General features: G+C 41.9%; 1 protein-coding gene across 3 annotated transcripts in view; it reads right to left on the bottom strand.

Annotated features, from left to right (window-relative positions):
* The window catches only part of LOC114768449 (sodium- and chloride-dependent GABA transporter 2-like), a 48,781-nt gene that overhangs the window by 9,652 nt on the left and 24,539 nt on the right, over positions 1–14,590 (bottom strand). For 2 of the 3 annotated variants that reach the window (XM_028960763.1, XM_028960750.1), the window contains exons 7-12: positions 10,613–10,745; positions 10,293–10,427; positions 8,170–8,273; positions 7,954–8,078; positions 7,752–7,864; positions 6,934–7,071 (exon numbers count right to left, since the gene is read on the bottom strand). In XM_028960763.1, the coding sequence (XP_028816596.1) occupies positions 6,934–7,071; positions 7,752–7,864; positions 7,954–8,078; positions 8,170–8,273; positions 10,293–10,427; positions 10,613–10,745 (748 nt within the window). The remainder of the gene's footprint in view (positions 1–6,933; positions 7,072–7,751; positions 7,865–7,953; positions 8,079–8,169; positions 8,274–10,292; positions 10,428–10,612; positions 10,746–14,590) is intronic. The other variant, XM_028960756.1, reaches the window with a different exon arrangement.

Below are 14,590 nucleotides of genomic sequence, written 5' to 3'. Positions count from 1 at the left end.
TCCGTACTCCCACGACAAAACAGCGTGCTCGTCAGACCACGTGACAACAGTACGGCGAGCTGGAGAGGACCGGTGAAGTGAGGTGAGGTAAGGTGCCTGTAGATCGTATTTCACTGCTGTCTCCATATTATTTGGCAGCGCACAATGAACTGCATGGCTGTTTGAAAATGCATGTTAACAGTCCAGTTAAAGCTGAGACATTCTTCAATAATTTTTTATCATACGTCTCACATTGGAGAAAAGGGCCTTCCCAAGGAAGAAAACCCATTACTGTGGTGAAAGGGTAACCATGAAAGATATCCCATGTTGTCCAGGCTAGGCAAGTGGGGCAGTGGGGGCCTAGCTGGTAAAGGAAGTGAACTCGTAATCACGAGGCAAAGCAGCGTCCCCACACACTGCTCCCCGGGCGCCTGTCATGGCTGCCCACTGCTCACTCAGGGTGATGGGTTAAAAGCAGAGGACACATTTCGTTGTGTCACCATGTGCTGCAGTTTTTCACATTGACAATAACTTTGCTTCTTACCTCTGCATCCCTGCCACATCAACACCATGTGAGCGTCTGTTTTCTGCTGCAGGCAACATAGCCTCAAAGAGCAAGCCTGAGCCAGGAGCTTGTGAACATGCTCACATTTCTTTTCATTGCATTGCAAAGTGAACAAAGGGAGTGAGAGAGAGTGGGTGTGGGTGTGTGTCTGAGTCAGTGTAGTGTAGAGAACAAGTTCTGACATTCAAACAAATCCTGTAAAATTATTCATGGTTCAGGCAGCCTATGTGGCACTTTATTAAAAAGAAAAAGTCAGATGTCTATTTGGCAGATGTAGAGCATACATGATAATGTTTTTGCCTTTATAGGCCAGCTTGGGACAGGGAAAAGTGTGTTTGATGTAGGGGGTAAGTGTTTGCTGTATTTATTTTGTTGATGTGTAAGATGGCTGTTAATCTGTATCTTTTGTAAATATGTATATATTTTGATGCCTATGATGGCCGTTTTTGTTTTTTTTCAGTATTTTTTCAGCACTTCCCTCACTGTAAATAAATCAGCACCTTTTTGTCACTACAACTGGTGTTTGTTTTACCTCTTTGGAGGAGGCAGCAGTTGTACCACACTACAGCAATAGGTCAGCAGGGTTTGGGGGAGGTGGACCTGGCATATTTTCCTGAGAAAGTGTAATCTCTGGTGTGCCTTCCCTACCTGGTGTGCTATGTTGGTAGACTAGGTGAGCTTAGCATGTGGAAGGAAGCTCTCCACCCTCTTTACTTCCTCTTCCTAAATAAATAGTTCTCTGAGCACTTTGACCTACTGAAGTCCATGATCATCCCTTTGATTTTGGCCTTATCTATGTTCTTATCCATGTTATTGCTGTCACTTCAAGTGCCAGACCTATTTCTCTGTAGGCTGATCGATTGTGTTGTGAGCTCATTTAATAGTGATTCTGCTGGTGTGCATAAGGGAACAGTCATGTGTGAAACACGAATAGAGGATGGAGGATGCACTCCTATCCTGACATTTGTTGCTGAGGAAGTCCAGTATCTATGTACACAGTGAGTGGCTGAGGCTCAGGTTCTTAACCAGTTTATCTACAAACAGCATAGATGTAACTGTTGACCTGTTATTGCATGGACCTGTTTGCCATTTATGCAATCTGATGCAATGTGTGATAGAATTAAGCTTTCAAAACATTTGGTGATGGGAGGTTAGAGCCACTGGGTGATAATCATTCAGGCATCTCACTCTGTTCTGACTTCAGACAGGTGGCTTCATTTGATGCACATCCCTGCCTCTACCAGAAGGTTGGCTTGGCGTATGACTAAACACACGTCCCGGCTAAAGCAGTTGCTGTTGAGGCATGTAGAGCGCACGAGCATGCTTTGTTTCAGCCAGGATCCCAGTAGTGTTTGACTGGATGTCCGTCATCAGCGGCTTGGAGGTAGGAAATTGTGGGATCCTTACATTTACATTTATGGCATTTATCAGACGCCCTTATCCAGAGCGACTTACAATCAGTAGTTACAGGGACAGTCCCCCTGGAGCAACTTAGGGTTAAGTGTCTTGCTCAGGGACACAATGGCAGTAAGTGGGATTCTGGTTCATAGGCGAGTGTGTTACCCACTATGCTACTACCACCTACCACCTTGCCATGTATGTTTTTTTTTTATGTATATAGCTGATTGTTAGAGGAGCAGCTCATCTGGTTTTAGTCTTTGGGATTGGCCATTTTTAGGAATAGGATCCCATCAATTGTGACTGGGTTGTCTATCTGCTCTTAAGGAGGTATGAAGGCTAGTGATTTTGTTTTGTACTGTAGTAGATGTTATTATTTTCCTTCCTACGTTTTTTTTTGTAGGCCAAACAGCACCTTCATAGAGTGAATGTGTGCTTCAGACGTGGGATCGAGGGCCCAACTGGGTAGTGGAGGCAAGGCCTACTTAGTTTCTCCCAGGGTGTGAGGAAGTTATGTTAGCTTCCACAGTGCCACTTCTGTGGCCACAGGCACTGTTTTGTCTTTATTTTGTGTTTGTTTTGTTTCATTTCTCCTCTTAATGACATTGTTTTGTTTTCTTTTCATTGTTCTGGTTATTTTGTTGTGATTATTCCTTTGCTTTCTTTTGTAATTAGAATCTGCTAAGGTGCCACTGAGCAAAGGACCGTCTCCACACACTGCTCCCCTGGCGCCTGTCATGGCTGCCCACTGCTCACCAAGGGTGATGAGTTAAAAGCAGAGGACACATTTCACTTTGTTTATTCACCGTATTGTGACATTTACCCTTTACCCTTACATATTGTGTCGTATCCCCTCTTGTGTTCTTTTTATTTCTTCTTACTATTTCCATTATTGGAAATACGTCTCCTGCCTGGTCATTTTGTCTTCCTTGTGGTAAAAAGGTTTTTCTCAAGTGTCCCTTTGTGTGGCATAGTCATTCTACAACTTTTCCTTTGCTCCTGCTTGTTTCTGCCACATATGGCCCTCTAGGTCTGTCCCCTTTCCAAATATCTCCCAGTCTATATTGACAATACAGTATTGTTATGGTGCGGTGTAGAGGTGTGAACCTTCACTGGTGCCTGGATTATTGATGCATTCAAACAATCGGAAAGTAGTGGCTTCTTTGCTGCTCTTCTTGACACCAGGCCATCCTTTAAATGTCTTTGCCTCACTGTGCGTGTAGATGCACTCACACCTGCCTGCTGCCATTCCTGAGCAAGATCTGCACTGGTGGCACCCTGATCCCAGCTGAATTATCTTTAGGAGACGGTCCTGACACTTGCTGAACTTTCTTGAACGCCCTGAAGCCTTTTTCACAACACTGGAACCTCTGTCCTTCTGATGATCAGATAAATGGTTTCTTTAGGTGCAATCTTAGTAGCAGCCCTTTTAATACAATGCATTTAGTCTACAATTCTAAGTCAATCAGCATGAAAGAATGAGCTCCAGCCTTGTGCTTTGAGACACTCACTTGTGTTAACGAGAGGATCACCGAAATGATCTAAGCAGGAGGGACTTTGCAATTCATCTGATCACTCTTCATAACATTCTGGAGTATAAGCAAATTGCCATATTAAAAACAAAAGCAGCAAACTTTGTGAAAACCAGTATTTGTGTCTTTCTCAAAAATTTAGCCTACGACTACACAGATCAGGCAGCCAGTTTCTACTGGTAATACTTTTTATGCCGCTGTCAGAAAATCACCAAGCAACTTTTTTATGAAATAATCTATTAATTCTGCACTGCATAGATTCAAAATCATCCATGTCTTTATCGTGATTCATTGATTATTAGTGTGTTATTTTCTAAACTACTACCAGCCCATTATCAGGAAAGATATCAATTAATAAAATATGTAAAAATGTACAAATATATTTTTTTGTATTTATTAATCAAGAATTATCAATAGATTAATATTTGTAAGTTAAAATATTAAGTATATAATTACTATTTTTACAAGGGCTAATTAGTTACATTAGTTCACATTATTAGTTCAAATTAGTACAAAAACTTGAGTTTGTATGCAGGCTTTCTTTGGTACAAGACAGGATGTTGCTGAATTAATTAATTACTAGACTTAGACATGTCCCCATATAAGACTAACAGGGGAAGAAAGGACGACCAAGAGGAAGATGACCTGGAAGTGGAATGAGACAGGGTTAACAGAAGGCATAAAAACCTGGCGGCCTTATTGAACACTGGCCATCCTTTGTTGGTTTGTTCCACACCGACGATCACCTTTTAAACCAAGTGTTTTCTATTGACTAAACCCTTTTTGACCTTTCCTTGTTTTTGATGCTGCATTCTGAATGCCCTTTTTAAAGGCTGTGAACGGATATTGCCAAATCTTTCTTCCACCTCTGATGCTTCTACTGCCTTGTGTGTCCTTTGTGTGTCCTTTCCTTGTTCCAGTTCCTGATACCTCGGCATTTAACCAATCACCCTTAGTGGGCAGTTGGCAACCATGAAAGAGCCTGAGGAGCAGTTTCCGGAGAGAGTACTTTGTTCAATGGCACCTCTGTGGTTTTGGCTGCGATCAACCAAAAACATTGACATTGTCATAATGCATGCACATATGAATAAAAGAATAAAATAATAGTAAGAATTTCCAGAGCAAATTTTGATGGGCCTTGGTCACAGTAGTGGGTGTTGGCCTCTGGAGCAGTGTCAGCTGTAGGAGCAGGCGGTCATAATAAAGTGGCTGATGGAGCAGGCAGTCACATGATATTTGGTGATGTTTGTAGCCTGTTGAAAAATTTACGTGTTAGCATGCTAATGATAGCATGCTAATGTCAAAAATGCTAACAGGGCCTGGCCAAGATGCATCACATAAAATTTGGTGTAGTTTGGACCATGTTTAAAAATTAGCACGTCAAAAATGCTAACAGGGCATGGCCAAGATGTCACATATTGGATCACAGTACTAATTTTTGATATATAGCTTGCCAGTGTGCATGCATGATCTGCATTAATTGCCGAAAAAGGGCCTAATTTTTTTTATTGTGCGTGATATGCCATATGTCCAAATGTTAGTCTTGGCAAGATCTACTAGGCAACATCAAATAATGTGTATGTCTAGCTTGCCACAAAAGATTTTAAAAAGTTCAATTTCAGACTAGAATAATAAACATTACACATAGATCCCATCAAGTAAAGTCTCAATCCGTGCAGAACGAAAAGCGCCACAACCTGACATGAAAGTCGCGTGTGTACGCTCAACCGTTCCAGTGCAAATTCCAAAAACGTGTTCCCAGAAAAAAAGTAAATAATTTGGGTCTGTCATACTGACAGACCCAAATTATCAACCCAAACCTGCAGACACACACACACACACACACACAAAAAGAGGCTTGATGAGTGCAAGCAACTGAAACAGTAGATGCATAGCATGGGTCTTGGTCTGGTTTGTGATGGAATATCGACCGTTTCAAATCAGAGAACCCCCAACTGCTGAGAATAGGATATCTGACTCTCAACACAACTCAAATCGCCTATCATTTGCACAGCCTTCCTATTTTCACAAATTGATTTCCTCATGCAGCTTTTCATTAGTGGTGGGCCGTTATCGGCGTTAAAGTGCTGCGCTAACGTGAGACTTATCGGGCGATTAAAACATGCTGCGTTAACGTGAGACTCTTATCGGGTGATAAAAATATTGCCGTTAATCTATTCACAAAGTTGGGTTGGGAGCTGGGTCTATACTACGCAAGCTATTGTGCCGGAGTTAAATGGTTACACTAGATTTATAAGTATATTTCTTCTTTCTTGTGTCTTTTATTTTCTTATTTTCTTTTATTTTGTTTTTGAGACCCGGTTCAGGTCTCTTGGACACATGGTGTGAGCTGTGAGAGGTGCATGGGGTTTGTGTGCAAAAAGTTATTTTTCATTTTAATGTATGTACATATTAGAAATATTTTGCATGTCTGTTATTTTGTGAATATTTTTTATGTTCTTTTAATACTGTATATTGTAGAGAGAGGTGCAGAAAGACGCGATGTGTGACGCGATTTTCTGACGCGACCTTGCTTTTTGTACAGGAATGCAGTATTGTAAATTGTGAATGCTTTATGTTAATGTTCAGTTCTCTTGGACACATGGCGTGAGTTGTGAGAGAGAGGTGCAGGAAGACGCGATGTGTGACGCGATGTTCTGACGCGACCTTGCTCTTTGTACAGAATACACTTTGCACAGAAAATTTCTTGTGTGTCAGCTCATCATTTGTGGTTCAAGAAACAAAATCAAAAAGTTACACAACGCAGAAGAAGAACTGCTACACTATGATGACTTGCACCTTGATATTTTAGCGCGGATGTATACCTAGCCGAATTGCAGTGTAGGGGGCGAGAACGAGTCTTCGAACTGTGAAATTACCACATCAATTGTGACGTGGTAACATGGATGCAGCTATTTAACTGAATAAACAGTTGGTAAACACAAGTACATCTTACTGAACATAATTTATTTTCAACACCAATTATCATAGTAGAGCAGCTTTCTCAAGCAGTTTGTGATTCATTTTGGAAACAGATGAGCCCCTGGTCTAATGCGCCACCTGGCTTGAGAAACCCGTTCTCAAAGACTTACTTTTAGTCATTATTTGGGTAGCACACATATTCTGAATGCCTTCGGCAGAATTCAAATGAGCCATTTTAATATAGATTAATGAAGATTAATCTAGATTAATGAAGATTAATCCAAAATTAATCTAGATAAATTTCTCACACTAGATTAATCTAGATTAATTTTGCTTACTCTTCATTAATCTAGATTACTTCCAAGATTACAGTGAGATTAATCTAGATTAAGAAAATTAATCTATGCCCACCTCTACTTTTTATACACTAACAGTATTGGTGTGTCCATTTTTGATAAAGCAAGTCTGTATGAGACAAACCCTATTTATCTTCTTATTCTGGGATTATAGTGAAGTGGATCTTGTGTAGCTGCTTACCTCAGTGACCATCACTGTACCAATCAAGAAGCAGCCTGCACTGAGGAGGAGGAGACAGAATTTATGACGGTGGCCAGAATGGTAAAATGATGGGTACATGTCAGATATGGATGTCATGATTGCTTCTAAGCCAACAAACTGAAAGAAAGGAACAGACAAAAGGACTATTTTAACCAATTTAAACAATTTTCCCCTGTTACATCTCGTGGTGTTTGTGTTTTCCTTTTTGTAGGAGGAGTACTGCTGTTGGAGTGAGGCTGTTAAAGATGGCATGTGTCTGCTGAGAAGAGGGGAGAAGGGGGGGGATACGCCAGATAGATGTCCTGTTCACAGTTGTCATCTACCCTGTGCTTCTTCGTGGCTTGACTGCTCTGTTGTCTTTGTGTCAAGGCTTGAATTGTACTACTTTCGATTTATTAAATGATATGTTTGTGGCATTTCCCTCCCTCTTCCCTGATTGTTTATGTTTCTGACCTAGACCAGGACGTAACATTTGTAACAGATGTAACAAAAGGGTGGTAGTAGCCTAGTGGGTAACACACTCGCATATGAACCAGAAGACCCAGGTTCAAATCCCACTTACTACCATTGTGTCCCTGAGCAAGACACCTAACCCTAAGTTGCTCCAGGGGAGACTGTCCCTGTAACTACTGATTGTAAGTCGCTCAGGCGTCTGATAAATGCCGTAAATGTAAACATTCCCCAAAGCTCTTTTTCAACTACAAACAAAATTCCAAACATCCAACACAAACCAATACAGAGATTCACAATACCTAGCCATGTGAGGCCAGATGTAAAAAACATCATGGAACATATACCTCAGTGTCCAGCCCCAGGAAAATTATCATGATGAAGAAACATACAGCCCACAGTTGAGGAAATGGCATCATGGCTACTGCCCGTGGGTAAGCAATGAATGCCAAGCCAGGACCTGTTGAAAATTACATAATTCTCATATTATTAGACTATGAAATGAAGTGAGTCAAGTAGCATGCTAAAAAGAGATCTTTTTGACCTGACCTGATTCAGCCACCATTGAGATATTGATTCCCTGTTCATAGGCCATGAAGCCAAGCACAGAGAAAATGGCAAAACCTGCTACAAAACTGGTACCGCTGTTCAACAGGCACAGATAAATACAATCTCTAGAAAAAAAAATTATCACAGGTAAATTACAATCACATAAATACCACTAGGCATAACATGGGCTCAGAGAAGAGGCATGAAGACACTTACTTATAGCAGTCATTGTTGTACTTGTTATAGCTGCCTAGAGCGGTCAGGCACCCAAGACAAATTGCATATGAGTAAAAGATTTGTGTTCCAGCATCCATCCACACCTGTTCATATATAGAAAAAAGGCAAAACAAACAGATCTAAAATTATATAGCACATAAATAATGCAGAACACCATTACTACGTGAATGCTGAATGGTTGGCCATTCGCTGAACCATTGTCTGAATGCACACAGAATTTGCACTTTCTCTGGTGACACTAGCACCACTAACACTGATAGAACTCCTGTTTGGAAATATGTGTCATAATTCACACAATACTATCTGTAATTGGACTGACACCAGTGCTTTGCAGGCATAGATTCCCCTTGAAACTGGTCTCAGATAATGGCAACTATTCCAGCATTTGGCTGGAAGTTCTAGTTAACCTTTGTCAGTGGTGAGTTAAGTGAGTTGAGCCATAGGGAGGATTTTTTTTAAAGATTTGTTGATTTCAAGGCGGAGAGTGTTGAAAGGGTGATGTACCACCATCATGAGTCTGCTTCCTTAACCGTTAGGCCACATGAATGCTTTATTTTGTCCAGGTATTCTTGTCACAGTTTTTGAAGAAACCATGCTAGTACGTTGTAGGCTAGCAGAAACACTAATATTGTATGCTTCTGTAGGGAATCAGAGTTGGAAGTACATTCCAAATTCCATTAATGTATTCCCCCAAAGATGACAACACACCAGACCAAGGCAACAACCTCTTCTGGATCAAAACAAAGTCAAACAAAAAGAGTCGTAACACCTAGAGAACCCTGGCCTGCCACCTGCCAACCAGGCCATAAAACCTGTATATCCCCTAAATGATCCCAGGATGACCAGAGAAACTAGAGCAAAGGGCATGCAGTCTTCTTGCCAAAAGTCCTTGGGAACAAAGGAAAAACCCCTTTTCCTTAATCTATGGTACTGCTTCACCTTTTGGAGTGGCATCACTTATTGGGACTATAATCATATTTCACACACAATACCTGACACACAATAACTTCAGGTTTTCTGTTATTAACAGGAATGTAGTACTCCATGATACAAATGAATATGCATGTCTTGTTTGATGTCTATGTAATCACCATTTTAGAACAAATGAATGTGGAATGAGTGAATTGTGAGAATGTTATATATAAGTGTTATATCACCTTCTTATAATGAGTATCACAATGGGGCAGCTTGCAAAAGGTTGAGAAAGGTTGAGAACCCCTGCACTAGGAGACAACCAACCTACTAAAATTCCGAACCCTAACGTCTATCAAGATAGCTAGTCTGAATTATATTCTTCTTTTCTCTTTAATGATGTATGTATAACTGTTTATATAATACAAATTTTAAAAGGCATTTCTCCTGAGTCCATTGAATTTTCATATTAAAAACAAGGGTCCCTACACTGATAAAGATCAGACTTGCTCTAATTTAATCTGATTTATAATATTTATGGATGTCCTATGGGGACATACTTTTTGTTCATGGGTCATTATGAGATTTTATAATATTTTATCATAATAACTTACCATAAGACTTCATTGTTGTCAAACATGGAATTATTAATAATTTACTAAAAGTCCTGTGCTTATGAATCAATTCACATACTGATTCATAACCACACACTACAGTTCCTTTAAACCTTCTGTCTCATCATGCATAAATATGCATTCTATAACTTCTAAGATTCCTTGTTCTTGATGTGTCAGGATTGACTGCAGCTGGGCTCATCACCGGTGGCCAATCCTGACAGCGCTTAAAAGCCAGACATTTCCACCCCTTCTGAAGGGACAACATTTTCGTGGACTGTTGTGAGTGCACTGTTGTGTACTCACAACAGTGAGTTACCTACAGCAAAATACAGGGTCTCATAAAAGTAAGTACACCCCTTATTGGTAAAATTTTATTAGATCTCTCCTTGGGACAACCCTGGAGTTATGAGACTTTGATATAATGTAGTTAGCTTATATAACAGTGTACATTTGCTGTCCCCTCAAATTAACTCAACAGACAGACATTAAAGTTTAAACCACTGGCAACAAAAGTTTTGATCAATGTCCTATGTCTACTTGTAAAAAAGAATACTTCATTGTTAGTTTGTCTACCTGCGGGTCAGCAAGGCGTGCTGGATCTGGGTAGAGGTAAAATTTAATTCCATCAACTGCTCCAGGCAAAGTGATTCCACGGAGCAGCAGCACCAGCAACATCACATAAGGGAAGGTAGCTGTGTAATAGACCACCTGACAAAAAAAACAGATCTCCCGTCCTTCTAAATTCATTTTATTAATTTATATTGCGCATAAATGTAGACCCTAAATCCATGTACATGGAATCTAAATCCCAGGCTATGTCTTCTTAGGTGTAGCAAACAGCTTACAAAGAGATATAAGAAAATTAAAAGTAATAGTCACTATGTTTTCCTCACCTTGCCAGTGGACTTCACTCCTTTCCACACGCAGAAGTAACAGATGACCCAGGCAAGAAGAAGACAAAACAAAAGTTCCCATCTCACACTGCCCAGGTTTTCAACACTGTAGGTGATATTCAGAACCCGTCTCCTGAGAAGCACACAAACCACATCTGTGTAAATAGAAATTCTATTTACTTTTTACATTTACTTTGGACTATTGCTACCTTGGCATACTTCTCCAAGAAATTGCAATACTATTTAGTCCCTTTTAACAATGAACCCTTCTCTGTTGTTAAATCTGTCCTGGATGGTGCTCACAATTTTTCTTCCTCTCAATTATTTTTGTTCTCAATAAATCTCATGGTGCTAATGGCCATAAGTTTTAAAAGATAGGCAATTGAAAAAAGAAGGCAAGATAAACTACACAATATCAAGTGACACGAGTTGAGTGTCACAGACATATCCAAAGACACACAAACAGGGTGGCAAAGCAGCACAAATTATTGACTGCTCTCCCACGCTGCACTTGTGACCATGAATCTCAAAATGCTCATTCTATCATATGGGTGATAATGAAGGCCACAGAAGCTTCCACATATGGGAACTGGATTGCTTTCACAGAAGTTGGGTGAGGCAGTTTTTTTTTTGGTAGAACCGCTGATGTTTGAAGGCAACATTGCTGAAAACTGTGGAGTATTCAAGCAGGAATATGATATTTTCATTGAGTCAGTGGGTTGCAAAAGTATTCGGCCCCCTTGAACTTTTCCACATTTTGTCACATTCATGCCACAAATATGAATCTATTTTATTGGAATTCCATGTGAAAGACCAATACAAAGTGGTGTACACTTGAAAAGTGGAATGAAAATCATACATGATTCAAAACATTTTTTATAAATAAATAACTGAAAAGATGGGTGTGCGTAATTATTCAGCCTACTTTGGTCTGAGTGTAGTCAGTTGCCCATAGAAATTGCCTGATGAGTGCTAATGACTAAATAGAGTGCAACTTTGTATAATCTAATGTCAGTACAAATGCAGCTGCTCTGTGATGGCCTCAGAGTTTATTTAAGAGAATATTATATTGGGAGCAACAACACCAACAGGTCAGGGATAAAGTTATTGAGACATTAGGCTACAAAAAGATTTCCCAAGCCTTGAACAGCCCACGGAGCACTGTTCAAGCAATCATTAAGAAATGGAAGAAGTAGAACTAAACTCACAGGCTGAACAAGGACTGATCAGAAATGCAGCCAAGAGGCCCATGGTGAGTTTGAACGAGCTGCAGAGATCTACAGATCAGGTGGGGGACAACTATTAGTCGTGCACTGCACAAAGTTGGCCTTTATGGAAGAGTGGCAAGAGGAAAGCCATTGTTAAAAGAAAACCATAAGAAGTCCATTTGCATTTTGCCACAAGCCATGTGGAGGACACAGCAAACATGTGGAAGAAGGTGCTCTGGTCAGATGAGACCAAAATTTAACTTTTTGGCCAAAATGCAAAACGCTATGTGTGGCGGAAAACTAACACTGCACATCACTCTGAACACACCATCCCCAATGTCAAATCTGGTGGTGGCAGCATCATGCTCTGGGGGTGCTTATCTTCAGCAGGGACAGGGAAGCTGGTCAGAGTTGATGGGAAGATGGATGGAGACAAATACAGGGCAGTCTTGGAAGAAAACCTCTTGGAGTCTGCAAAAGGCTTGAGACGGGGGGAGGTTCACCTTCCAGGAAGACAATGACCCTAAACATAAAGTCAGGGCAACAATGGAATGGTTTAAAACAAAACATATCCATGTGTTAGAATGGCCCAGTCAAAGTCCAGATCTAAATCCAATCGAGAATCTGTGGCAGGATCTGAAAACCGCTGTTCACAAATACAGTCCCTCTAATCTGATCGAGCTGGAGCTGTTTTGCTAATAAAAATGCTCAAGAATTTCAGTCTCTAGATGTGCAAAGCTGGTAGAGCTGTAATTGCAGCAAAAGGTGATTCTACAAAGTATTGACTCAGGGGGCTAACTAAATATGCACACCACACTTTTCAGTTATTAATTTGTAAAAAATCTTTGGAATCATGTATGATTTTTGTTCCACTTCTCAAGTGTACACCACTTTGTATTGGTCTTTCATGTGGAATTCCAATAAAATAGATTCATGTTTGTGGCTGTAATGTGACAAAATGAGGAAAAGTTCAAGGGACCCGAATACTTTTGCAACCAACTGTATGTGCACCTGCTATACATGTGGGGGAGGGCAGAATCAAGAGAAGACTAAGAAATTAGTGCAAAAAGTGGAACCATTTCAAGAAATTCTGCAAATTCTCACAAACACAGTGCCAGAGATCTGTGAATAATGTGGAAATGGTATGGACCCCTAGCAGTGACAAGGAACAATTCCTTGTGGAAGGAGTGAGTGTTACACCAGGAACATGTGGTTGATTCCAAAAACCTACAGAAAACTGACATTCTATAATGTAAATTTGAATGGAATGCTCATGGAACTCAAAGTTGACACAGAAGCAAAATACAATGTCATGTCAGCAGATTTTGCACAAGTGTAAACATTGTTTAACACATGAGACAAAGCTGATGGCCTCCACTGTAAAAATGTATAGTGAAAAAAGTTGTGGGTGTAGTCCTTCTTGACCCCATTTGTAATAGTCATGGTCCACAGAACCAGAACGTGAGCACGCATAGGAGGAGACGAGGAATCTCGGTGCGGTGGGACACAAGAAGGCAGGTAAGTTTCCTCCAACTTAATATGCGAATGAGAACCAGCGGAAGCCACAACAACACACGGGTGTTGTCTTTCGCGTTAGGGTACGATATAGGACGGGACAGGACGAGAAGAAGGAGTTTAGGAGAGAGGATGCGATATGGGCAGGAACGGTCTTACTTTGGAGAGTAGAATGGAGCCGAATCTCGTTGACGCATGAGCGCCTGGCAGTGTCCATCTTACCAATTTATAGGAGTCACGTTACCTTGTTTCCGTGTTGCTCCCAGTCACATGGATGGAATCATGTGACAGTACCCCCCCTCCAGCGTCGACCCCCGATGGCCCCGGAATGGATGCGGTACGCTGCCAGTACTCAGTCAAAAGGGAAGGGCCCAGGATGAAACGACTCAGGATCCAAGATCGCTCCTCCCATCCGTTGCTGGTCCAGTGCACCAAATACTGGATCCCCCAACCCCTGTGCCGAGAGTCAATCATGCGCTCAACCGTGTAAGCCGGTCCCCCGACGACGATACATGCTGGAGCCGGCGGATGAACCGATGATCGGATGAATGGCTTCTGCTTGCTGACATGGAATACCGGATGGACACGGATAGTAGGAGAGAGCTGGAGATGGTAGGCGAGGGGGTTGATCTGGCTGAGGATCCGAAATGGCCCGATGTAAAGAGGGGACAGTTTGTGCGACTCAGTTCTGAGACAAAGGTCCTGGGTGGAAGGCCACACTCTCTGTCCCACTAGAAAGCGCAGTCGGCGCGGGTGCCGGTGGTCATGCTGGGTTGACGTCCTGCGGGTGGTGCTGAGGAGGGCCGACTGAGGGCAGTTCTCCAGGCGTTTCGGCAGCCACGAATCATCTGACGGGCCAAAGGGACCCCACCTGCGGGCACCTGGTGGGCAAAGATGGCGGGTTGAAAACCATAACAGATTTCGAACGGACTATGTCCGGTAGCGGAGGAGACCTGCAGGTTATCGGCCAGCTCCGCCCAAAGGAGAACACCGGGCCAGGTGTGTTGATGTTCTGATGCAAAGCACCGCAGGTATCATCCCGGCTGTTGGTTGGTTCTCTCCACCTGGCCGTTGGTCTGAGGGTGGTAGCCAGAGGAGCGAATGCAGGTGGAACCAATGAGGCGGCAGAAAGCCTTCCACTCAGCTGAGACAAACTGGGGTCCCCGATCAGGGGGGACCCATGGAGGCGGACGACGGGTTGAAGCACGAGGTCAGCAGTTGTGGCAGAGGATGGTAGGCCAGGCAGGGCGACCAA

Source organism: Denticeps clupeoides, chromosome 2 (assembly GCF_900700375.1).
Source record: "Denticeps clupeoides chromosome 2, fDenClu1.1, whole genome shotgun sequence".
Lineage (NCBI taxonomy): Eukaryota > Metazoa > Chordata > Actinopteri > Clupeiformes > Denticipitidae > Denticeps > Denticeps clupeoides.
The sequence above is the reverse complement of the archived record's forward strand: the minus strand, read 5'-3'. Positions and strand labels throughout refer to the sequence as shown.